Source organism: Branchiostoma belcheri, unplaced genomic scaffold (assembly GCF_001625305.1).
Source record: "Branchiostoma belcheri isolate BF01 breed outbred unplaced genomic scaffold, Haploidv18h27 scaffold24, whole genome shotgun sequence".
NCBI classification, from domain to species: Eukaryota; Metazoa; Chordata; class Leptocardii; order Amphioxiformes; family Branchiostomatidae; genus Branchiostoma; species Branchiostoma belcheri.
The window spans coordinates 2,774,930-2,799,227 of record NW_017803843.1 but is presented as its reverse complement, the minus strand read 5'-3'; the positions used below and the strand labels follow the sequence as shown (position 1 = coordinate 2,799,227).

The 24,298-nt window shown below is 43.4% G+C and overlaps 3 protein-coding genes across 4 annotated transcripts in view; 2 read left to right on the top strand and 1 right to left on the bottom strand.

Moving 5' to 3' along the window:
- LOC109471034 (transmembrane protein 180-like) overlaps positions 1-3,244 on the top strand; it is a 3,951-nt gene extending 707 nt beyond the window's left edge. The window contains exons 2-5 of the mRNA XM_019770210.1: positions 709-1,556; positions 2,001-2,152; positions 2,263-2,346; positions 2,530-3,244. Coding sequence (XP_019625769.1) covers positions 801-1,556; positions 2,001-2,152; positions 2,263-2,346; positions 2,530-2,821 — 1,284 coding nt within the window. The 5' untranslated portion in view covers positions 709-800 and the 3' untranslated portion in view covers positions 2,822-3,244. The remainder of the gene's footprint in view (positions 1-708; positions 1,557-2,000; positions 2,153-2,262; positions 2,347-2,529) is intronic.
- LOC109471025 (bifunctional glutamate/proline--tRNA ligase-like) lies at positions 3,103-19,066 on the bottom strand. 2 transcript variants are annotated; one of them, XM_019770192.1, is made up of 34 exons: positions 18,919-19,066; positions 18,284-18,368; positions 17,740-17,839; positions 17,304-17,460; positions 17,041-17,183; positions 16,087-16,175; positions 15,715-15,841; positions 14,604-14,796; positions 14,282-14,453; positions 13,895-14,128; positions 13,453-13,537; positions 13,279-13,338; positions 12,819-12,929; positions 12,508-12,644; positions 12,346-12,400; positions 11,902-12,054; positions 11,612-11,724; positions 11,309-11,405; positions 11,134-11,160; positions 10,227-10,391; positions 9,689-9,904; positions 9,025-9,285; positions 7,676-7,902; positions 6,828-7,089; positions 6,344-6,496; positions 6,010-6,111; positions 5,730-5,885; positions 5,351-5,422; positions 5,042-5,167; positions 4,708-4,881; positions 4,391-4,551; positions 4,097-4,175; positions 3,769-3,833; positions 3,103-3,532 (listed from the first exon to the last, which is right to left on the bottom strand). In XM_019770192.1, the coding sequence occupies exons 1-34, from the start codon at positions 18,959-18,961 to the stop codon at positions 3,376-3,378; spliced, it is 4,557 nt and encodes a 1,518-aa protein (XP_019625751.1). In that variant the 5' UTR covers positions 18,962-19,066; the 3' UTR covers positions 3,103-3,375. The 2 variants fall into 2 exon arrangements, with proteins under 2 accessions (XP_019625751.1, XP_019625752.1); XM_019770193.1 differs by lacking the exon at positions 11,134-11,160 and having other exon boundaries at positions 18,919-18,961.
- Positions 19,067-19,239: 173 nt separating this feature from the next.
- LOC109471031 lies at positions 19,240-22,145 on the top strand. Its single transcript, XM_019770208.1, has 3 exons — positions 19,240-19,358; positions 19,934-20,062; positions 20,545-22,145. Exons 1-3 carry the CDS (start codon positions 19,293-19,295, stop codon positions 20,665-20,667), a joined length of 318 nt encoding a protein of 105 aa, XP_019625767.1. The 5' UTR covers positions 19,240-19,292; the 3' UTR covers positions 20,668-22,145.
- Positions 22,146-24,298: the final 2,153 nt, after the last annotated feature.

Below are 24,298 nucleotides of genomic sequence, written 5' to 3'. Positions count from 1 at the left end.
TACATACACACACACACACACACATATATATATATATATATATATATAATGTAAATGAAGATATATATATATATATATATACATGTATGTGTGTGTATATATGTATCATGTAAATGAAGAGCCACTTTATACTTTCCGCATTTGGAAGTTAGGTGCAGGTGAACAGCAACAAACATAATTGATTCAAATCACAACCTTATTTCCATGATTTATGAGGAAGTGCTAGAATAGCCTTCTCTGTTAAGATAAGGCTGCCATTGAATGGAGAATATGACCAACTGATATACTTAGTACTAGTATTCCATGATGGGAATAAAATGTGGATCTTATTTTCATAATCAATGATAAAATGTATAATTTCATCAGTCAGAATGTATTTAGCGAAGGTCATGGAACGCTTGTTTTTGTATTTTAAGAACTAAACCATCCTGTATTCTGGTTTGCGCAGCTAAGCCGTAGTCTTGTGAGATTGACAGTATATGCTAGTAGTATGATACATGTAGAAGTTCATCTATATTTACCTCTATGATGTTTATCTCTGTTTTGGCTCCCTAGTGGCTCATAATCGTATTGTAGTCAAACTTCCGGGTTTTGTAACTACTGTACATAGTCATAGAGGACTGGTTTCCTAAGTGACAATTCTGTCCTAGTGCCTTTTTCATAATGTATCTATTAAATATCTAACATGAATTTATGGATCAATTACAGGGGTATCCAGGTACCTGTACAGCAGCTGCCCCAGTGCACCTTGCTGAAGCCCTGACAGACAGGGAGGAAACCCTGCCTTGCATCCTGAAGATATGCATCTGAGGATGAAGCTGCCAAGCCTGGACAAGAATGCTGTGGCTTATGCTTCAGTGGCATTTGCCAATGCTATGATGAACCCTCTCTTCAACTTCTACTACGTGAAACTGTTCCTTAACGGCTACAAGATCTCTGAAGTTTGGTTCAACCAGGCCCAGGTGATATACATGATATGGAATGCCATCAATGACCCCCTTTTTGGCTACTTCCAGGATACCTCAAATTTGTCATGCTTTCGACGGCGACAAACGTCTATCCTGTACGGAGCACCTCTCTTTGCACTCAGCTTCCTCATCCCTTGGTTTCCATGGGGACAGTACGAGCCTGATGATTGGCTGATTGGTCTGCACCTGATCGTGGCACTGAACCTGTATGACACCCTCTTCACCTTCGTGCTGCTCCAACACTGCGCCCTGTTCACGGAGGTCTCCAGGAGGCATGAGGACAGGGTGCAGCTGATGAGGTACTGTCTGGTGGCAGGGCTGCTGGGGACTGGGCCGACCATCGGCATCGCTTCAGCCATCTCCAACAACATGGAGAACCTGCACAACTTCCGCATCTTCACACTCCTGGTGGCGGCCCTGGCCTGGGCCAGCATGCACTACGCTGCACTACACATCCGCACAGAGCTCGACGACGCACGAGACCACGCCTTTCTGGAGGCTGAGAGTCAACCTAAGGATGATGGCAATTCTAGTTCTTTCTGGAAATTGATGTGGCAAATAGTTATACAAAAGAACTTTGTTCTGTTTGTAACAATGAACTTCCTGCAAATCTTCCACAAGACATTTCTGATCAATTTTGCCATGATTTTTGTGGACAACCTTCTGCCAGAAGACATGTTCAGCTCTCTGACCAGAAGTGTTCTCTACGGGTCTGGGTTTTATTTCCCCGGTATGTTCATCCGTCTTTTAGATGGCTCACAACTAACATTGGCATCAAATAACCTTTTGCTACGAGTGATTTATGACCTTTTGCTGTAAATGTATATTGATGTTGTCAGGTATCTCTATTTCAATGTTCCTCTGCCTACCTTCTAGATGATAATGAAATATGCACTGCATTGATTGAACAGTTTACCACTTGTTAGGGTTTGATGAAGTCAACAGCCTATAGAAAACTTGGAAAGCGTATTACATGTACTTTCATCATTACTATTTGTTTATCCACAATTAAGGATGCTCCTTGTGTTTCAGATCACTGCTCTGCTTCTGAGTCCAGTTGTTGAGCGGGTGGGGTCATATCGGGTCATCCTGGCCTCCTTCTACCTGGAGTTGGTGTGTGCAGTGGGTATGTTCCTGGCAGGGCCACAACCATGGCTGGTCGTTCTGTATCTGCTGATGGACATGTGAGCACACCTGTGACTGATACATTTGTACATACTGTACACTGAGTAGTGGCTGATTGTGTCTATCTGCTGTTGGACATTTACATAACAGTTTTTCTCCTTCCCTGCAGGAGCATCCCAGGAGCAATTTTCAACCTGGTCGACATCTCTGTTTCTGACATCATCGATGCTGACTGTAAAAAATATGCCAGAAAGTAAGCAACAATCTTTGTTTATGTTGTTTCATTAACATTTTCCTGGCTTTCTCACAGTATCTTACAGATAACGTCATCTGCATCATTATCTACTTATCCCCTAAAGAATGAGGTATAGTTAATGTCATTGTGTGTGTGTACTTCAGGGATAAGTGCAATTTTTGTTACGTGTGTTGTCTGCAGGACTCCATTGTCATCCATGTTCTTCGGAATGAATGCGTTGTTCACCAAGCCGGCACAGTCGCTGGCACCAATGCTGGTGGTAAGCATCCTGAATAGGTATGGGTATGAGGACCTGGTGCGGAGCACCTCTGAACTGGGCACAAGCACTGCTGGGCATGACGAGCTCAGGCAGGTCATGTTCCATATCTTCTGCCTTCTCCCTGCAACCATTGCCTTCCTACAGATCCTTGTCTGGAAACCCTACAGCCTGAAGGACAGCCATGTCTCCACAGCCAAGTACATCGACACTTAAGGAGTCAAGGAACAACCACATGAAGTAGTTTCCTCGAACCTTTCAGTGAATAATTGATAAATGATGTAAGATTGTACTTTTTTTATGTGAAGGGCATTTGTTTAAATTCTGACAATCTGTATGTTTAAGAATACAAGATCTATAATATTTTTCTGTGAGCAAGTTTGAATATCAGCAGGTGTGTTGCAATAAGTTTCATTATGCTCATATCTTGCATTTCTTGAATAAGTTTGCAATTAAGTTTTACTTAGCTTTACTTTAGTGATGACATCACAGAGTTGTGCTGATAAAAATTATTTATTTCCTGCCCTGTCGTGGTACCTTCCGACAGTAGTGGAGCAGACATGATTTTCGACATCATTCTCCTGTAGTCACAGCTGGAAATCTTCACAGTTGGTGTTTAAGTAAAGATAACTTATCTGGCCGAAATTTCAATCTGCAAATTGATGTGTCATTGATTATACATGTATAGTTATTTTCTTTGCCCTTTTCTTTGACCAATACCCCCAATTCCACTTCCCGACAGACATCACAGGTGACCTTGACTTTGACCTCTAATAGCTGCGGCCAAACAGGGTGTAGTACTTGGCATCCTTGTCACAGCCCTCGCAGATGCACCTTGTCCCTGGCTGGAGCTCCTTCAGCGGCTTGAAGGGGATGCACAGCCCCTTAGCTCCCATAGAGGGCGCCCCTGGCTCGATGTCTTGGTCCCTGCAGATGAGATAAGGGCATTCAGTACATCTTACATCTCACTAACAAGACTGACTACTCCAGTAGAACCCAGCCTTACCCAGTAGAACCCAGCTTACCTCTGTAAAACCCAGACTATCACAGAACCCAGCCAACTCCAGTAAAGCCCAATATAGCCCCGTAAAACCCAGCCCTCACCCCGTAGAGCTCAGCCTCGTCCCGTAGAGGCCAGCCAGGCCCAGTAAAACCCAGCCTACCTTGCACTGTCCTTCTTGATTTTGTCCTCACATGGTATCGCTCCACAGTATGGAGCCTGGATAATCTGGACAAACATCAGGAAAAGCAGAATTAGAATTTGTACAACACAATGTGGAGTGTGTTACACAACTGTCCCCAACAATGGATTAGTCTATAGACTAGGATTCACACATACACAGTATGGATTCATTTGAAAGGACATTTGTAACTCATTGAGTACTCATATTCAGAAATATCCAGGTTAATTACTGTTTTTGATTTATGACTGAAAAATATCCTATTTCATGGAGGTGAAACTGTAAATGTAGTGAAAAACCTGGTACTGACCATGCCCTTGTCCAAATTAGCGCAGAAGTCACTCCAGGTGTCGATGGCCACCATGTGTGAATCCTGATCCTTCTTGGCCCTGCAAAGTTTCAGGAAGAACAAAAAACACTTCAGTAAACCTTGCAAAGCATGTATCTCATGCACCTTAACAAGACTTGTGAGGTGAAATGAGATATGACTAGTGTTATATAGTATTGCCCTTATTGCAGGGTTAGCACAACTGAAGAAGCCTGCCAACACCGTATCTGTACTGGTTAGAGCAGCAGGTGGCAGGGAGAGGGGTACAAGCCTGACCTGCTGTAGAGGTCAGCCTGGATGGTGTCCAGGATCTCCTTGATCTTCTCAGTGGCTTTGCCCTCTGGCACGGTCAGTTTTTCACCAGTGTCTCTCCGCACAGCCACAAACTGGTTCTCCTTCATGTCACGTGGGCCAACCTCAATCCTGATGGGAGTGCCCTGTGGGGACAGTTTTCAGGACAGTTATAGCAGTGCAGTTATTGGACAGTTCGATTATAGTACAGTTATTACATAGAAAGTAAATTGGACAAACATAATTATCTCCAAAGAATGCAATGACAGCACACTTATTGTTCAAGTTTATCATCAGTTAACCTTCAGTTCCCAGTGGTTGAACTTCCAACCAGGTGAGTAGTTATCCCTGAGGTCGTCCGTGGCCCTAATGCCGGCGTCACGCAGAACCTTCCGGTACTCCTGACACTTCTTCATCAGCTTCTCCTTGTCTTCCTCCGATAGGTTGGCTGTGACACCACAGGGGATCACCACTACCTATAAACAGCAATGTATAATCATATAGTTGTATGGTATAACTGGTCAACAGACCAGTTTTGTACAGTAAACATTATGACCTTGGTATCTGTTTGCTTTAACATCACATATCTGTGAAATGAGATTATTTAGTAAAAGACCTGAAAGTTTCTTGGCTGACCTGATCGCGTGCGACGACCGGAGGCATGACCAGCCCCTTGTTGTCTCCGTGGACCATGACCATGACCCCGATGGTGCGGGTGGTGATGCCCCACGAGTTCTGGTAAACAAACTTCTTCTCTCCAGGCTGAAGGGACAAACAGCAGTGTTACAACATCTTCAAATGTGAGATATGAAGATATAAACAGGAAGTCATACTCGAGGTAAGACAAATAAAAAATTGAGCCCGAATTGTTACAATGTCAGATATAAATATTGTAGGTTACAGTGTCACAAAACTGACTTACACATGTATGTCAAGGTTTCATACCTTCTCAGGATCTTCATACACAATTTCAAACATCTTGGAAAAGTTCTGTCCTAAGTGGTGAGAAGTTGCGCCCTGAAGAAACACCAGATTCAGCAAAATTAGTGACTACACATGTACGTCTGGTACATGATCTTTGCTTTGCAGTCTTTTTTGCTGATGATGATTCTACATATTTCTGCATAATATTTACTGGTACCTCAAAACTGGGAGAAAATATTTCTACGAGATTCATTAATGTATACCTTCATACATAGCATTCGATTTACTGTATCAGCAACTACATCCAAAAAACAGAAGCCAAAATTTCACACCCAGGCACAGGTTTCCTACATGTACATGGATACTACAAACACAGGCTTTCCACACAAAGGCTTCTTACCTGAATGGCTCTGCCACTGGCCGAGATGTAAACCTCCACTGTGGTGGTGTAATCTCCCCCAGCAAATTTCTCCTTCTCTGTCTTCCTTCCCCGAATCACAGGAATGGCCATCAGGTCCTCATACACACGGGCATACAACTCCAGGATCGCCAGAACCTGAGCGACATAAGCTGTCAATCAACTTCTCATCAACCAATCAGCCATTAGCTTCTCATACACACAGGCAAACATTGTGATAACAAACAACAGCCAGTAATGGCAACACTGGGAAGAACCTTACCTCTTCATCAGCCTCATCCTTGGAGGCAAAGGCGCTGTGCCCCTCCTGCCACAGGAACTCACGTGTGCGCAGGAACGGCTGTGGATGTTTGAACTCCCACCTCTGCAGGGGAAACACAGAACAACTGTAGCTGCATCCAGTCTTACCTCAATCCAGGTTTACCTCACCTAAAAGCTACTTTTCCACTGGTCAAGACAAGAAGGACAGATACTTAAGGGAATTCCCCTTCTTTTTGCACAAGTACAAGTACAAGTACAGTGGACTATGGTTTAGCATGCAGTCCCGCAATAAAAGAAAAAATTTGCAAACTACAGCAGCTGAGATTTACACTCACCACAACGTTGTTCCACTGGTTATATTTGATTGGCAGGTCTCGGTGAGACTTGATCCACTTGGCGTAAGCTGGGTACATGACTGTCTCGCTGGTGGGGCGGATCGCGATGGGCTCAGCCAGATCCGTGTCACCTGACTTGGTCACCCAGGCAACCTATGTGTTACAAGAATGAAGCATGATGTTACCAGTATATCTCTGCATCAACCATAGCCAATCCATTCCCCAAGTTCAGGAGACTTACAAGGATGATTTTCATCTACAAGTAGAAAGTACATATTTTATTTGTTTCCAAGTGAATATCACAAAAATAATGGATTTTATTGGTACACTAGTAAATTTTTCTGTGCAACTTTTTGTTTTCTTCTAGTATTTTGTTTTCCAGATAAATAGAAATAACCATCTATACAACTGCATATCATAATCTGCTTTTGATATTGATCAAGTTCATGACTTTCTGACTTGTTTGTTCAGTACATGTTGTTACCTCTGGAGCAAAGTCAGCAATGTGTGTTTTCTCCCTCTCCAGTGCAGACTGTGACACAAAGATGGGGAAGTACACATTGTCCACACCCATCTTCTTAATCTCAGCGTCAAAGAAGTCCTTGATCTTCTCCCAGATGGAATAGGACATGGGGCGGAGGATGTAGCAGCCGCTGACGTCGTAGTACTCGATCATCTCAGACTTGGTGATGACCTGGGAGTACCAGTCGCTCAGGTTCTCCTCCTTCTTCGCCTCCAGACCGAGTCTGAGGGAAACATTGTGAATCAGTTTCCAGGCTCGTGTTCCAAACCTGTAGCCTGACATTCATCTTTTCTCACACAACCTAAATATTATTACCTGCCACAGCTGCTAGCAGCCTTCATGATCAGGGCCAAAGAACTCAGCTGCTGAAATTATTGGTCACTCTTTATAAACCTCTCTTCATTTTTTGTTGCGTGTAGGGATGGATATCAGTCTCTTCCAGGTGTGTTTACACATAGAAACAGCATGGACCAATTACCCCTCAGGGGTCCTGTGAGAAATGTGATTAGTCTAAAACCAGTTTATCATCAATTTCTTTCAACCCAATCGATCACACAGCTAGTACAAGTCAAGTCAGCCCAATTGGACCAGTGAATAGTACATATTGTCTTGGAAAATCACAAACATCCACACCAATATCTGTCTAGAGATGATGCCATTGGACCAGCTGTGCTCAGCCTTACAACTGACACCAGAAATTTCCTCCCTAACACCTGCATGGAGATGATGCAGTTAGACCAGTTGTAACCAGTTCTACAAGTAGCTTCAGGCAAAACACATAACACAAAACACTACCCCATCAGTTTCACCTGGTGACTTTCTTAGGGCCCGGCATGCTTCCTTCTGGCTTGCTTGCCTCCTTGGCGGCCTTCTTGGGCTGGTCTTTCTTCTGCTCCTTCTCTTTCTTCTGTTCCTTTTCCTTCTTCTGTTCCTTCTTGCTCTTCTTGCCGCCTGCTGGAGTGAGGTCCTCCCCTGTCAGAGTCTTGTACTGTTCCTTGAGTGCCAGCAGCTGCTTCACCTCAGCATCCACCTGGGCCTGGGGCAAAGGTCAAAGGGCATGTAGGAAGGTCAGGGGAGTTGGGGCAACCCTACCTCCCCCTGCTTCATGATTAATTTAGTTGTGGTTTGTTTAGCAGGCACTTCAACACCGTTTACTGTTTCCATAATTTTACTGCCTCCCTGTGACTGAGACCCCTGCAAAAGTATAATAATTAAATATTGGATACCACACCTATAAATGTACTTATGCTTCATACTGTACATAATCATAGTATAAAAGATGGCATGTATGGTATGTAGTTCACAACAGCCAAAGGTGTAACAACATTTCAAGAACTCAAAACTGTTTGTGTAGCTTGAAGGTAAAACATGGTTTATATAGAGGTATATAGGACTGTGGTCTACAAAGTCTTACTTCTATATTTACTGATGAGGAAACATTTACTTTTAACAAAAGTTTTCAAGGTACTCAAAAATCAAACCACATATCCCACTGTTTATGTGTTATAGAGTTATGTGCTGGTTCATTTTGGTTGAATTTCAAGTTGATTACCCCCCCCCCCCCCATAAGCATTAAACAATAGGGCCAGATTATGAATAATTCATCATTAGGTCTTTTGGGACTACTCTGTCAGTCTGTCAAAAGGATAGCTTGGTCCAGTTCTAGACCCTACCTTTAGTACCAGTATGGTCCCTACCCATTATTCTCACACAAAAAAACACACGTCAGGCACGTGTAGCAAAAACCCTTACAGCTACGATTTTGCTGACCTTTAAACTGTTCAAAGTACCAAACCTGTACCTGTCCCTGCTGTCTCTATTGTTTCCGGCCTCGTTGTGTCCACAATGAGCCTTGAAACTCCCGGCATACACATTTGTTGCCCTGCCACATCAGCATGAACTTTCACCTTTGGCCTACATATTTTCTAAAGCCCCAGTCAGTTCTGGCTGTCCATAATTGTAAACCAGGTGCCCAATTTTTGTGTGCCTAGGCAAGCCCATAGCAAAGTGCCTGATTTTTTTGTGCTCACGAAAACATCTACTTGAAGCATATACATGTATCATATGGGCATACAAACATCTAATGGAAACATTAAACATATATGGGTAACGTGTGTGTGTGTGTGTGTGTGTGTGTAGGCATGTATTTTCCCCCTACCTTATCTGCCCCGCTGCCCTTTAGCTGGCGCACCCTGTTCCCCTGTTCCTCTATCTGAGCCTTGAGTTTCTCCACCTCAGGACTGGACACGGCCGCCTTCTCTTGAGACGTCTTCTCCTGTTTCTGGCCCTTCTTCCCCTCCTTCTGCTCCTGTTTCTTCTTCCCATCGTCCGCCTTGGGAGGCTTCCAGTCCTTCCCCGTCAGGTTCTTGTAGTCGGCCTTCAGCGCCAGGAGAACCTTCACCTCTGCATCCACCTGGGCCTGGGAGAAAACAACAGTAGGAGTTACATTTGATGTTGAACACTACAGGAATCACTGCAGGGCTGTAGATATCCTCTACAACCTGCCATTTGCCTGAAAAAATTTCCTGAAGAAGTACAAGTGTTAACAAGTTTGGCAATCAATACAGGCTTAGTATTAATATTTTCATATCATATATATCATTATATTCAAACAAAGTATTTTGTGCCCATTTTGATGCCACTACACCAACCTTATATACAGATACATTTGTATTTGTCTTTTTACGTCTCCTTCTGTACCTTATCTTCTACACCTGCACTAGCAGTAGTAAAAATCAGTGGTACCAGTTAGACACACGCAATAAAAATTGCATCTCCACTGCACACTCTATGTAACACATAATGAACCGTGAATGTCCCACCTTTTCTGCCTTTGCTGTCTTGAGCTGTCGGACCTTCTCACCCTGAGCCTTAATCTTGTCATTCACAGCCTCCACATCAGCAGGACTGGCTGCCGGGCTGGCCGAGGGAACGGCTCCAGTCTCCTTCTTAGCGCCAGGCTTCCAGTCCTTCCCTGTCAGGGTTTTGTATTCAGCCTTAAGACTCAGGAGAACCTTCACAGCAGCATCAACCTCAGCCTGGGAAGGAGATACCATACGACACATTACAGCATTTATATACGTGTATGTGTAACAAACATTGCACATGATATACATTACAGTTAATATTACAGCACACTTCACACCATCAGGAAAACCTCCACAGCAGCATTGATTTCAGTCTGGGAAGACAGCATATTAAAAAATATTATACATAACAAAGGCCTTGTTACACAAATTACTGCAAACATTACACACCCCAGACCCATAATCTGGGTGTTGCAATCCAAGAGCCTCCAATAGTGTAAGAAAAACATCTTACACACAACAAAACTTTCTAAATGTGCTCAGAGAGACGCACCTTGTCTGCTTTCTTCCCCTTGAGCTGCCTGACGGAGTCACCTTGAGCAGCGACCTTGTCACTTAGAGCCTGCTCGTCTGCTGGGCTGTAGCTGGGAGATGCTTCCTCCTTGGGAGATGGAAGCTCCTTCTTAGAGGCAGCCTTCTGCACCTTGTCAGCCTTTGTCTGCACATTGTCAATGTTTCAGAGTCAAAGTTAAAGCTTCTGTTACCATGTCAGTCTGAGTCCATATCATTCCCACATGCTCACACAGTATCTTAGACCACATTCCACATTGGATGCTTGGAACAATGGAGAATGGGTTACCATGACAATAGGTCACAGTATGCATGCCTTGCACATTAGTTGTGTCATGGTAATATATCACTTTCCCCCTGCATTATCCATAATTTATCTGTGAATATCACTATTGATAAGTAACGTTAATGGTTTAAAATTCTCATTCCCTACAGCTGTCACTAGGAAACTGTCACCAGGCAACCATCCTCAGGTTCATGCTTCATTTGTCTGCATATTTGGCACATGGACAGAACATTTCAATAGGGACTGCTGCAAGACTCTCCAGGTCAGGGGTGAAAACTAAAAGTCACATTTTCCAGATGGACACCTAGAGTGAAAATTAGTTGCAATGCTTCTGATGCATCCAGAAGTTCATTTCTTAGCAGCCATGTAAACAGCCATTATCCATTACCCTTTCAATTTCAATTTTCAACAAATCTATGTGGATAAATACATCATCTTCATGATCAAGCTCTTGAACAACAGAAGTGTGGACACCTGGGGCAACCTATCATGTAGCACCAGTAACTATTGACATTGACTGTTACATGTACAAGTTATCTTTCATGCACTTCCCAAACATTTGTGTAAGCTACACAGGCACAGGAGCAGAGATATGAACTTAAACCTTTGGCTTCTTCTGACCCGCTGCTGCCTGTAATGGGAAGTCACAAGTATATTTGAAGCTGAGAACATTTCATCAGTATTAATGATTACAGAACAAAGGATTTGTATCCATAGCTTAGCAAAGACTACGAGGTATCAACCATATAATTTACATTGTTTAGGGGTTTGAACCTGACCTTGGACTTGGCTTTGGAGCCAGCTGTTGGCATCTCCTTCTGATGTCCGTCTGGGATGTGGAACAGGACACAGGGGGTGGGCTGGCAGGTGTACCGACTGGAAACATACAACACACATTACAGCACATGTTACAACACACATTACAACACACATTACACAGTGGGTGGGCTATCAGGTGTATCAACTGGAAACATACATCATCATACATAAACGTACAGTGACAGACATCAGTACTGACATCACATTACAGCACTGCTTGTGCAGGCAGCAGTAGCCTCAGAGATTGTTACTGACATCCTGACCTTGGGGGCTGGTAGGGAACATCACAGATGTAGTAGCCACGCCTCTGCAGCTGGATGATGTCACCTTTCTTCAGCTGAGCCAGACATGGGTCTCCCAACATCACTGTCTCCATCTGCAGTACACATTAGGACAGAACTGTCACACCTGCTGGGATATCCTAACACTGTCTTCATCAACTAAGAAAAGCCTATGCTAAAGTAATCTCTAAGACAGACAGGAAAACCTGCACTTAAAGTTTTTGAGATGAGAGAAATGAAGCTGTTCCTGAACAATAATTGCTGTTCCTGACCTTTGTGTCTTTGCTGACAAAGTTCTTGAACTCATCCTCCTTGGCCAGAACACCCTTGGAGATGATGTGTTCAAAGTGTGTGACGACGGTGGGAGTGAAGGGGGCCTGTGGAGTTTCTGCGAGCCAGGTGAGCTTTGTCGTCTTCTTATAGTCCTGGGAACAGACAACAAAACACATTGGCCTTATAGAAACACTACTAACATTCAACAGGAAACTTAAGTCTCAAAACCAGACCATAGATTTAGTTGTCTTGCATATCATAAATAAAATGTAATATTACTGTACATGGAGGTATAAGTCCCCTTCCATGTTCAAAGTAAAAAGTGTGACAGGAATTCTCCAGACTTTTCAGCTGTGGTAAAGACAATCACTATATGAATGCCAAAGTGTGCTTAGCGTTGTACCATGTTCCCCACATGATATGCATAGAGAGGAAAGTGGTACCGTGTTCTCCAGGTTTAGCTCTGCATCAATGGACTGGACAGCTCCAGCCTTGTTCCTGCAGAAATGGGTAAGATTACGATGACTTACTGGATTCTAAAAACGGAAATGCATCTAATCCACGCTGTAGACGTCAGCTTAAAATCAGAATGTCAGCACTCTTACTTGTTGATCTTCTTGATGATGATGTTTCCCCAGTTGATGAAGGTCACGACCTCCCCTTCTGACAGGGTGGCAGCATCCTCCCCATCTATGTACACCCTGGAGGAGTACCACACCTGCTTCTGCCCTACATCAGCGTTCTGGGGGAACAAAATATTTATTTATTTGTTCGTTTATCATCTTAATGACACTGCCCATACAAGTATTACACCCTAAGAGATAAAAACTGTTACCGGTACCTTCAAGTTGACATTATAGGATAAAATCAGCAGAATGGAAAAAGAGCCCACTGACTCCACGACTTATGACCTGACCTTGGGGTGCTTGGGAGCTTCCTTCATCTCCTCCTTGGCCTGCGGAAGGTTGACGACCACAGCTCCTTCCCGCTGAAGTGCCGTGAAGCGGGGAGCGACAGGGTCGATCACCTGTAGGAGGCAGGAGCACAAACCTGTCAGACCCTAAAACATGATTCAGCAGTAATCACGAAGGAATGCAGAAACAGACAGCAACTCCTATTGATTTGAACTTACTTTATTATTTTGTAATCATCATTATGTACTGTTAGGCATGTAGCAAAAGACCATGTGGTCTGAAATTGTAAAACATACATACATATTATGTACAAAGTTTTGTTATCTATGTTTTATTTTATTGACCCCAGGAAGAATAGTGCTTTTAAGCACTAATGGGGATCGAAATAAACAAACAAACAAACAAACTCTAGATGATGAAATCAGCTGTATAAAGAATACATGTTGTATAGGGAATTCTTACCTTTTTGTTGAAGGCCCAGATCTTGTCCCACTCCATGACCACCACTGCACGAGAAGAGCCCTAGGAAACAGAACACGGGTGAGATTACATTTTGTATAACAGCTGATTGATTGGTTGATAGATTGATTGATGAACTGATTACAGTAGGAACTATAACTGCCTGTGCTTGCTGACCTGTGCTACGATGAATTGCTTGAGCCCCTCCACAGTCATGCCTCTCCGCAGCACACCTCGAACTGTGGGGAACCGGGGATCATCCCTGCAGATGGATGGGAACACAGACAAAATCACCACAGTATCCACCATGCTTTTACAATAAAGTTGGCAGTGTAAATTGTAATGACAAAACTGGGGGCTCAAACCAAATTGTACCATTCTAAGATCTAAATTGCCATCTGGCTACATCATTCTCCATCACAGAAGTTTCACTTTAATGTTTAGTAAAACACATTTGGGACATCTAATTTACTTTCAAGTTTTAAAACACCTTTCTATAGTAGTGACAGCAATAATAGAGAGAAACTAGGCCCCTCCAGTTGACAACAAGAAGTAGAAGTAAATTATCAGGCTTGTTGATTATATTTGCGCAATTCCATGTTTTCTAATATCCACTGACCATCCGTCCACCAGTCCCTGGTCCACAAACCAGGTGAGTTTGCGTTTGGACATGACAGTGTTCTGCAGGTTCAGCCGGCTGTACTCCCAGATGTGCACCGGGCGCAGCGACAGCTTCTCGATGAACCAGTTGAACTGGTCATCACGGTCATGGTACTCTGTAGTCCGCAGCGCGTGGGTCACGCCCTCCACACTGTCCACGATTGGACAGGCAAAGTCATACGTCGGGTACACCCTGGGGCAAGACAGGAAGTTGGTCAGATTATCTTTATTGTAAAGTGAGTGAACTTTATATGGGATCTACAGTTTAAACCATTTCAACAGACCTATACTTGGGGGCAGTCTATGGCACATGACTATATCATAGGCAAATGACAACAGGCCTTACTTGTACTTGGTGCCTGTGCGTACGTGAGACTCGGTCTTGCAGCGGTAGATCGTCGGGTCACGCATACAGCCGTTTGCAGACTGCATATCAATCTTGGCTCGCAGACAGCAGCGCTGTCCGACCTCTGACCCCTTCTTCATCTCCTCCCACATGGCCAGGTTTTTCTCCACAGCTGAAAACAGATCATTGTCATCATCATCATCACTAGTACCATCATCATCATCATTCCTCATCAATACATTTCCATCGGGTCTTCTCCTAGTCTCACTAACTTTGTTTCAGTCATCACAGCAGCAAAAAAGATAACAGCTCAAGGCCTTACCATTGCCACGGTTCTTGGAGTTGACCTTCTGCTCACGCTCCTGCTTCATGACCTCTGCCTCCGTATCGTCCACATATGCCAGCCCAGCGCGGATCAGCTGTTCCGCGTAACCTTGGATACGGTCAAAGTGGTCGGAGGTGTGCGTGAAGATGTCTGGCTTGATGTCCAGCATGGCGATATCTTCTAAGATCACCTGTAGGGAGGAGCAAACATTCAAGTCATTTTTTGTTGTCTGTTATGGAGCAATCAGCAACCCTTCTCCTGAAACCCTGCACATTCACAGCACAATGCCCCTGTAAAACAGCATTTGTCATCATTGTAACAGTAAGATAACCAACGGTATGCCTAAATACCTCAACCGACCTCAACCGACCGCGTAATGGGTTAATATACAGTATACATGAGCTAACAACCTTTTCCAACGCTCTGGATACATTGTCTATTTTTGTATGAATGGAAAAAACACTGTAACTCTGACGTATTTACCAGTTTTTAAGTTATTCCCATGGTTTAACGTTAGAAATGCTTTTCATGGCCGCCATGTTGGATCGCCATCATTGGGCCTGCATGGGGAATCTCTTGACACCTTTTGCTTTTTACAGACAACAGAACGCAAAGATGTTGGTTTATAAATCATAGTAAAAGCACAAATACTATCATAACCAACTCATAATAGAGTTTTTCCAGCCTGCTAAGCACGTACGCCTACCGGCTTGACCTCCATTGACCTCAAGGAGCAACACTCCGCAGAACCAACCAACGAACTTCGGGGGGTGGCTAGACAGATCATTTATTTCAATAGTTGGATGTCGATCAACAACTCATCCCTTCATGCTTTTAAATTTTGGAAATAAAAAGTAGAAATCATAGTCTGCCCTCGTTTGGGGTTGTTAGCCCATGTATACTGCATATAAACCCATTAAGCTATAAGCGGTCGGTTGCGGTCGGTTGTGGTTGGTTGAGGTTGGTTGAGGTATTTAGGCAGACCCGATAACCAAAGTTGGTTCATTTGATAAGGAGAGTCATTTCTCCTTATCAAATGTAAAATAAAACTACATGTACATTTCTCAGGTACTTTAATTGGGTACAACCTAAAGTCACACAGCTGTACCTTCTCAAACTCAGCACTCTCTTTGGCAGGGTTGGTGTCGTCAAACCGCATGATGAGTTTTCCCTTGAAGGCCTGCTGATAATACTGGTTCAACAGGGCTGCCTTGGCATGGCCCACATGCAGGTACCTGCACAGTAATAATGGATAGTCATGGCCCAGAAATATATCATTATAAACAAGGGAAAACCTGTAGGAAATGGACTATCTTTCAGTCCAATTCAGCTGACTTAAAATCTTTTCCATCACAGACTGTGTCACAAACACCAACAAACTACATTACAAAAAGGTACATATTTGCTACTAGCCAACCATTTTGTACAATTCATGTGACGAGATACAAACATATCAGATGGTGAAGTGACCTTTACTTACCCACTGGCCTCAGGAGGAAAGCGGGTCACAACCTTCCCCATCTCTGCACCTGGCAGCTCCACAAACTTCCCCTGGTCCTGTTTACGTGTCTAAAGGAATAAGAATGTGAGTCAGTTTATATGCCTACTAGCAGGACATGAATGTTGCATCTTTTTACATGGGGCAGGAACATTACATAGATCTTTTGTATCTACCAAAAGAACTTAATGTGTGAATGCGAAAAATAGAATAAAACACAATGATAGCAGAGAGTTGCAGATACCTGAACAGGCCTTTTGCCCTGTTGGCAGAAAAGCAGTGTACAAAATACTTTTTTGAACCAGGTTGCCCAGTGGGAAAAAATTAGGTTGCCCATCAGAATTTTAGGTTGCCCCACCTACTACTTTCCTCAAATTAAGTAATGTTACATACATAAGCCTTTGACAATTTTTCTTACAGCCTTTAGTTAACTGATACTAGTAATAGCCATTAATACCTAAAATTAAAAAGCATCTGCCGGATACAGTGGTGCAAGCCAAGTGGACATGATTTTTTTGGGGGGGGGGGCATTCTTAAAATCCAGGTAGCACACTGGGCTACCTAGGTTCAAAAATAGGTTGCCCCAAGTAAAATTTGGTTGCCTGGGGCAACTGGGCAACCAGGTATTTTTCATGCTGAAAACAAAATATCAAGTTGATTACGCGAATATGACATATTTCAGCAGCCTGCAGCGACAAAGCTGGGTGGGGATATCTTTCACAACATCTGGTCTGCCAAAATGATGGAAAAGTTCTCTAACAAGTGGTTCAGGCAGAATTCTATGGTATTGGTGCTCAGGCCATCTTAAATTCTAACCTAGAGAAAGAATGAAACAGAATGTATCATCTCCCAAAATGACTATGGCTTGAGACTATCACATCTACGTGTGCCACATGTACTAAGGCACAAAAACTGAAGGTCACTGGTCAGACTGACCTCTAACTTGCTGGACTCAGGTTTGGCAGGCAGTGCCATGGCAACAGCCTTGAACTCGGCCTGCTCCTCCAGGAAGCGGAACCAACGAGCGACATGGGGCGAGGCCTTCCCACGATCCAACATGTTCAACCAGACGTTGTTGCCTGTTATAGAGTAGACAACATGAGTCACCTTTCTTCTTCAAATCACAGAATGTCAGAACACTCAGGTGACTGAAGGTATAAAATAACCAAGCTGCAAAATTCAGTTTTCATCTGACTCACTTCTAAGGGCTCCCCATACAGCAAAGTCAGCCAGGGTTGCAGCGTGACCAATCAGGAAGGTGCGTGGCCCTAGCACCTGGTTGAGGTACTGCACGGCATCGGTGAAGTCTGCGGGACAGCCGAGTCGTCCCACGCTAAACTCCAGCCAGTGGTCGACCTAGGGTCAGATGGGGACAGAAGTTAGATGTGCTATAACTTGCAGATGAAAGTACCAGGTCCAGTTTTTTAACTTTTCTTTACTTTCATTTCACTAAATCTACACAAATGTAAGTGTTGATTAACAACCCTAACCAGCTTCTTTGCCTTAAAAGAGTTTATGTTTCCTGTAGGATGTGAATAGTGCAGGTGGCTCAATGAGGCAGGTGTCCCATTTTGGTCACATGAAAACCTCTCACTGCTGTAAAATACTTGGACTTTTATTTGAAAACACATCTACCTCGGTTGCCTCCAGGCTGTTGCTGCCATACAGGTGTTTCCCAGGTGCCAGGCGTGCCAGGTAGCGGCAGATGGATGGGACAGTGGTGAATGTCACATCCCTGGATCAGGGAACACAAAAACAATGCTCGCTACAAATTTGTAAAGAAACCAACATGTGAAAAATCTCATTGAATTCAAGCTTTTTTTTCGCCTTTTTTTGTTGAAGACATAAGATCCATTACTTTCTGTTGTACTGTTTTTGAAGCTTCCAACAAAAACACAGCTGCAGTTTTAAAGCTGCTGGGTGGCCTATCAATCGCCAAAAAAGAATTCAGTGTCATTACAGTACTAGAGCAAGCCACTAGGGGCTCACTTCTTGAAATAATTTGTTCACCAACATCCACACACACTATTGAAGGAAGTTTGAACCTAATTGAACACACAAATACCAACTGTGCTGAACATGTTCTAATTTAAATAGTAACTGTTTGCCTCCTTGAAAGAAGCAAGGAGTATGAAGCATTTTCAGCTCCTCGGCAGAAGTAATGAAAACCAGGGCGTACCCGTTCACCTTGAGTCCAGTATTCTTGCCTTCTTGGACCTGGACTGGGACAGAGTCCTTCAGGTGTTCTACAGCCAGCAACACACCTGGTACAGGTGAGAACCGTGAGATACAGGTGAGGTGAGGTATGGATATCATAATGTCATATGGCATCAGGTACACCTATTGTTACCTACAAATCATGATCACACCAAAAGTCGGTGAAAATAGCGGCTTTAATACTAGAGACAATATCAAACTGCAGGCATCTTCAGGATCTTATCTTATCTTATATAATTACTGAGCCAAGGTCCCGCGAGGGACATCATGCTCAGGGACTAGGAGGTGCAGACCCAAGCGCGGCCGGTGGTGCTGGTGGTGCGTACAGAAAAGAAAAAAGACGAGACAAAAAACAAACGTGTGATGGGCTAATCCCACAAAATAGTGCAAAAAGGAAAAAACAAACTTGTGATGGGCTAATCCCACAAAATAGTGCAAAAAGTGATAACAACAACAACAAAATGAAAATGCAGTTGCATGGCGTCGCGCCGGGTGCAAATTACACCATGCGCAGCCACGACGGCATGATGAAATCATCTCAAACGCACGCAGAATGTCCAGATAAAATGACGGATTTCCGAGCGATATGAAACTTACCTATCGGTGGGCTGGCGGGGTTGATGCTCACGGTTGCAGCCATGTCAAGAACAAGCACAGATGCGGGAAAGACACGGAGAAAATCGGGTTTAAAAATGGGAAAATTTCCTGTCTGAGTCTGAGCGAACAGGCACTGCCATCAGTCAGGTCAAAGGTAAATGGACGATTCTACGAAGCTTCCCCTTAAATTTTTATAATGTCTTAAAAGGGCCACATTCTAACAAAAAAAACAAAGACGTGTTGAAGTAGAGTTTAACATGTGCAACCTAATAGTATTTGTGCTTTTTACCGCTACACTGATTCAAACAAAATACTGCCTAGTCCCCTAACCTTTGCTTATACTTGGAATCGGCCGTGTGTAATTAAATTCCAAGATGGCTTCTCTTCTCGACCTGGCGGACAGTTTGCGGATAGAAAATAACGCGGAACTCCTACAGCAGGTTCGTTATCTCAGCTCTACACGAGCTAACATGCTCCTAACTTGAGCCTCAAACAGGGATGAAGGTATCGAATGCTTCAATGGTGTGGAAAACGTCGTTTTGTGGCATAAACAGCAAGTTATATAATTTATCACCCTGGCCCCGCCCTGGAAAACATCTCCTGCATAAACAAGAAGGAAATATGTTCATAACAGCATGTAGACCATCCGTCAAACAGTAGGGCTTTGCGTTCCTTCCGTGTGTGTAGGTCTGATGAGAACAGAAGTAGGCATAAATTGATGTAAAACACGACACGGAAGTCGGAGCATCTAAGAAGTTGGTTACCAGGGAAGGTTAACCCTAGGGTGATGACGCAGTTTCTCCAATCAATGATGTGTCAGAAAATTTGTACTCAAAACCCAGGTGTTTGAAAGTTTTAAACATCCTTAAGTTGAATGTTATCAAACAGTTTGTTTGTTTTGTACGGTTTTGTGTTTCCTTCAACCTTTCATAAAACATGTGTAGCATACGTATCTCCCTGAAGAATGGAACAAGGCTGTTCCATTGTGTTTACTTTATAACATGTTTTTCCACAGATCGCTCTGCTAGCTTATCTGGACAAGAGCTCAGAAGGTGCGGAGCTGCTGAGCACAGTGACGCAGGCCCGCGTGGGGTACGAACTGTTCCAACGTGCCACTGGACAGGACCAGATAGACAAGTACAAGGTACATGTACCTCTTAACAATCATCCAAACAAGCAGGCATCCATCTAATTCACTGTCAAACAAACAAGCCTACATGTCTAACACATGTGTTAGGATTGTGTCTTGCTCATGATGTGGCATTAACATTACCCAAAAAATTAGGCAAGAACTTCCTACCGAGACGAAAGATCTACTCTATTGTACTCTACTCTACTCTACTCTACTCTAACATGTACAAATGTACTTAGGACACATTTCCAGATTTTTGGCACTGTATAGTGCACTGCACCTTATGGTGGTCATAATATCAGAGGAACAATTTCATACAAATCAGCTTTAATATAATAAAAGATAACCATATATGAAAGTAAGTTATTAGCAACAACATGCTTAGTAGTTCAAAAGTGTAGAATTTAAAACCCTTTGTGACAGTAGTACTATGCAGAAGTAGGTGTTGATTTCATAAATGTTCCCTAAGCAGACTCCGTCCTTCTCCCCTGCAGAAAGAGTGTATCCTGGCCATTGCTGACTACTGCAAGAAGCACCCAAATGCTTCAAAGGAAGACCTGCAAAAGGAAGTGGGAAAACAGATTGTCATATTTGCAGCCAGAGTTGATGCACTCTAGTGACTAGTAATGTCTCAGGAAGATGTTTCTGCTGTTGTGCCCTGATTTATGTATTATTACGGTCATGTAGATTAGACAATGGGGAATTTAGCGGTCCAATAGAGTAGGTAGTGAAAAGCACTGGGCACTGGGCACTCTGGGTTTGGAAGGGGCACAGTATGTGTAGCTTTTGACAAATGTTAAACTCGAGTTCCTCTATACCCATGAATGTTATTTATATTTTAATGGAAAATACATAGTGAAACAAGATTAGAATTTAGAGATCTTAAACCTCAGGATGTGTTAGAGTTTCCCTGATTTTACTGACACAACCAAAGAGATGGTCTGACAAACTTTCAAACAGACATAGGGCAGAAACCTTGCAGACTGGGGGGTCAAAAGTGCACAAACTTGTTGTGACAAGCCCTAAGTACAGTAATTTGGGTGACTGCTGTCAATCTCTGGTTAGAAATCTCCCCTGCCATCCTGCTACTCTACTACACTTAGATACCAGACAAAACACACAGACACACAGACAGGCAAACAATACCTCTGTACCTGGAGGTAAAGAGCAGTATGCTATTTCAAAGGAGATGGAGTAGGAGTCCTGTTAAAACATTGGGCTTGTAATATGGTGCCCCTGAAAGGAAAGGAAAAAAATGACTTTTAAGTTAAGAGTGACCAGTGTCTCCCCCAAATGGCAGTGTAAGTTGTGCCTGCAAGAAGCCTCAGGGACCTGTGGACATGGCCTGGAGACTCCAGCCAAACTGTGAAAAGGATGTCTTTAGTAATCGGTATTAGCTCAAACAGACCTCAATAACAGGAGAAAAGGCTTTTTGAATGAAAGCAACAGTCAACATGTATGTTGGAATATTGAAAGCAATTGAAAGTTTCTAAAGTCAGCTGTCAGCTGATTTTTCTGGCTATATTACAATTCCACAGCAGTCCTCAGTCTCAGAGAAAACAATTACCTACCATCAGCAGGAAGTGGCTGATTTTTCTCTGTCCTCAGCAGATGTCTACAGTTCTCTGCGGTTTACATAGATGTATATAATCATGGCTCTGACCTGATGTACAAGGTTTGTACAAGGTTTACTTTGTCAAAAGCTGAATGTACATTATGGTACAGGTATTCCAAAACCTGCACCTTTCTGTGCAAAAGAAGATGTTGTGTTTGATGTTTTGATGTGTTTTGATAAAGTAAATGTCATTTTGAGCCAGCCATTTCATGCAATGTTGGCAGGAATCTCCTTTTATCTGTTGTGACCTTTTACTGTATTGGACTTGTATTGCAGTATAATACAGCAGACCAAAAGCTGTACTTTTAACAGAATTAGGACTATACTTTACAACAAACAGGTCAGGATAGTTTTGTTTTCTATTGTTGATATTTTCCTCAAAAAAATATGGCTGAAATTTCTTTCATTGTGCTAAAATGTTGAGCAGCCAATGTCAATTCTGTATGTGCAAATAAATCATTTTATTTCTGGCCATTGTCATTTTATGTACATGTATCTATTTTATGTGTCACTGTTATTTATGTGTGTAGCGTAGCAGAAAACATCCTTCCTCTGGAGCATTTTCCATGAAGACGTTTTGCAGGATTTCAGAATCAGAAACCGCCTACTCAGTACTCAATATTTCATATTTCATTTCAAACCTTTCCCAGCAAGATGACAGTCAGAGAATTCAGTGCAAAACTTCCCTTTCTGTTAACAAACTATCACCTCAGAGTGTTCCTGACACAACCACCACGACAGCTGCAGGATATAGATCCAGCCGTTCTGCAAAGAAACTGAATCCTTCACAAGTGCTTTATTCATTTGCCAGTAAGAGGACATTTATGATCTTACTAGCCTGTCAGCCAACAAATCGTCAACTCCAGGCCATTATTAGAAAAATAGTATTCTCGTCCGCCGAATGCAAATTGTGCTGCGCTGCATTCGGTGTTAGAATGGGAGTGTTATCCCTGCAGCCCCCCTCTCCCGTGGGAAGGGAAGGTCATGTTCATACCATGGCGTGGGCGGAAACTCCAATCTCATCAGGCAGCGGCGGAAATTACTCGCCGCAGCTGTCGCATGATTTAAACACGGGGAGGAGGGCCATGCATCAAAACTTTATCAGCGCCGGAGAGCTCTCTGTGGAAATTACGTGGACACTTTTTGTGAACTGACGACGAGTCGCATGTTTGTGGAGAACACAATAAGTACCTGCACAACAGAATTGGGTGAGTTGGTGCCGAAGCGTATGCTGTTTATATTACATCGGACTACGTGTCACATCTAAGCCCTGAAATCTTCATATGCCACTATATCGCGGTACCAAGCAGGCTGGTAAGATACTCCAAAGACAAAGAGTGTTCACACTGACTGGTTCATACAGACACTCGGTGCTGATTTCTCGATTGTTCTAAAAACTGTGGCAATGAGCATAGAGTTATGACACACCGTTAGGACAAATGGTGTTTGCACCAGCTCGTAGATACAGATGCTCTAAGGGAAGCTACATGTATGTGCCGTCCTGTTTTCTCGCCGCCTTGTTTTCTGTAACACACCTGTCCTTGGTGCTGATTTCTCCATAGTTGTAGGAACTTTGCCAGCTGCCAAACTGGAATGTGGCCGCAGGAAGTTTGCTAACGTTTGCCAGCGACAATGAGAGTGACCACGGCCGGGAAATACCACAAGCAGTTACTAAAAAGCATAGCTGACCTGTGATCTCTTATATTTTGTTATTAGGTTATATGATTTGGATTTGTCGTTTCCTTGTACTGGTTGTTTTCTTTCCTTTACTTGCTTTGTGTTTATATATCATTTATGGACGTTCAGGGCACCATTGCAAAGCAGTACAAAGTCAGTAAAATGTTATTCTCTGGCTAAAGAGAACAGAAATAACTAAACTGTGTCGTGGAACAGAAACTGTGGCATGGGGGTGGAACGGAGCCAACTACCAAACCCTTACCGGAGATGAGACGGTTCGTGCTGTCTGAGTTTCTAATATTTGATCATCTCCGCCAGTTCAGAAAATCAATACGCCAGCCCGGCCAGACGGGTGACTAACGGCGGGCCTGATTGGGCGGGAAGTGCCTTTTGTCCGAGATCTGTTCGAATTTGTGAGGATATTGTTCGGCACTGCAGGCCACAAATTGAGACAGGAATGAACAAGTCTACAGTCTGCAAAACTGGCCAACATACTAGTAGTTCCAACTCAAGCTCTCCAAAAGCACACCCACAGTGTGAAGCGTTGCCAGGCCCAGGATAACCATAGGCTTGTGCCCCTATAAGTTCAATGTGAAGGATTTATTTATTTGGAACGGCCTGCCCAGGTCGGGGGAAAGGGGGTAACAACTGTTGGGGGTAACTAACGGGGTGATTTGTTTTGATTATTTACCGTGTTCTGATCCTTTATTGCCGTGTTCTGATTGTTGTCGTTTTCCGGGCTGAACGGATAATGTTGCACATTAGACCAATAGGAATACGGTGGCAATCAGAAAACGGTAATCATTAAAATGGCAATATCGAAACGTCGTCTACCTCTACTGAGGATTGGTTAGCACTGCGTCATGTGGACCCAGTACATGTCATTGACATTGCACTGTAGGAATCTCCCAGGAATCTCCCGTGTTGATGCACGAACTTGCCATTTTCCTGTCACC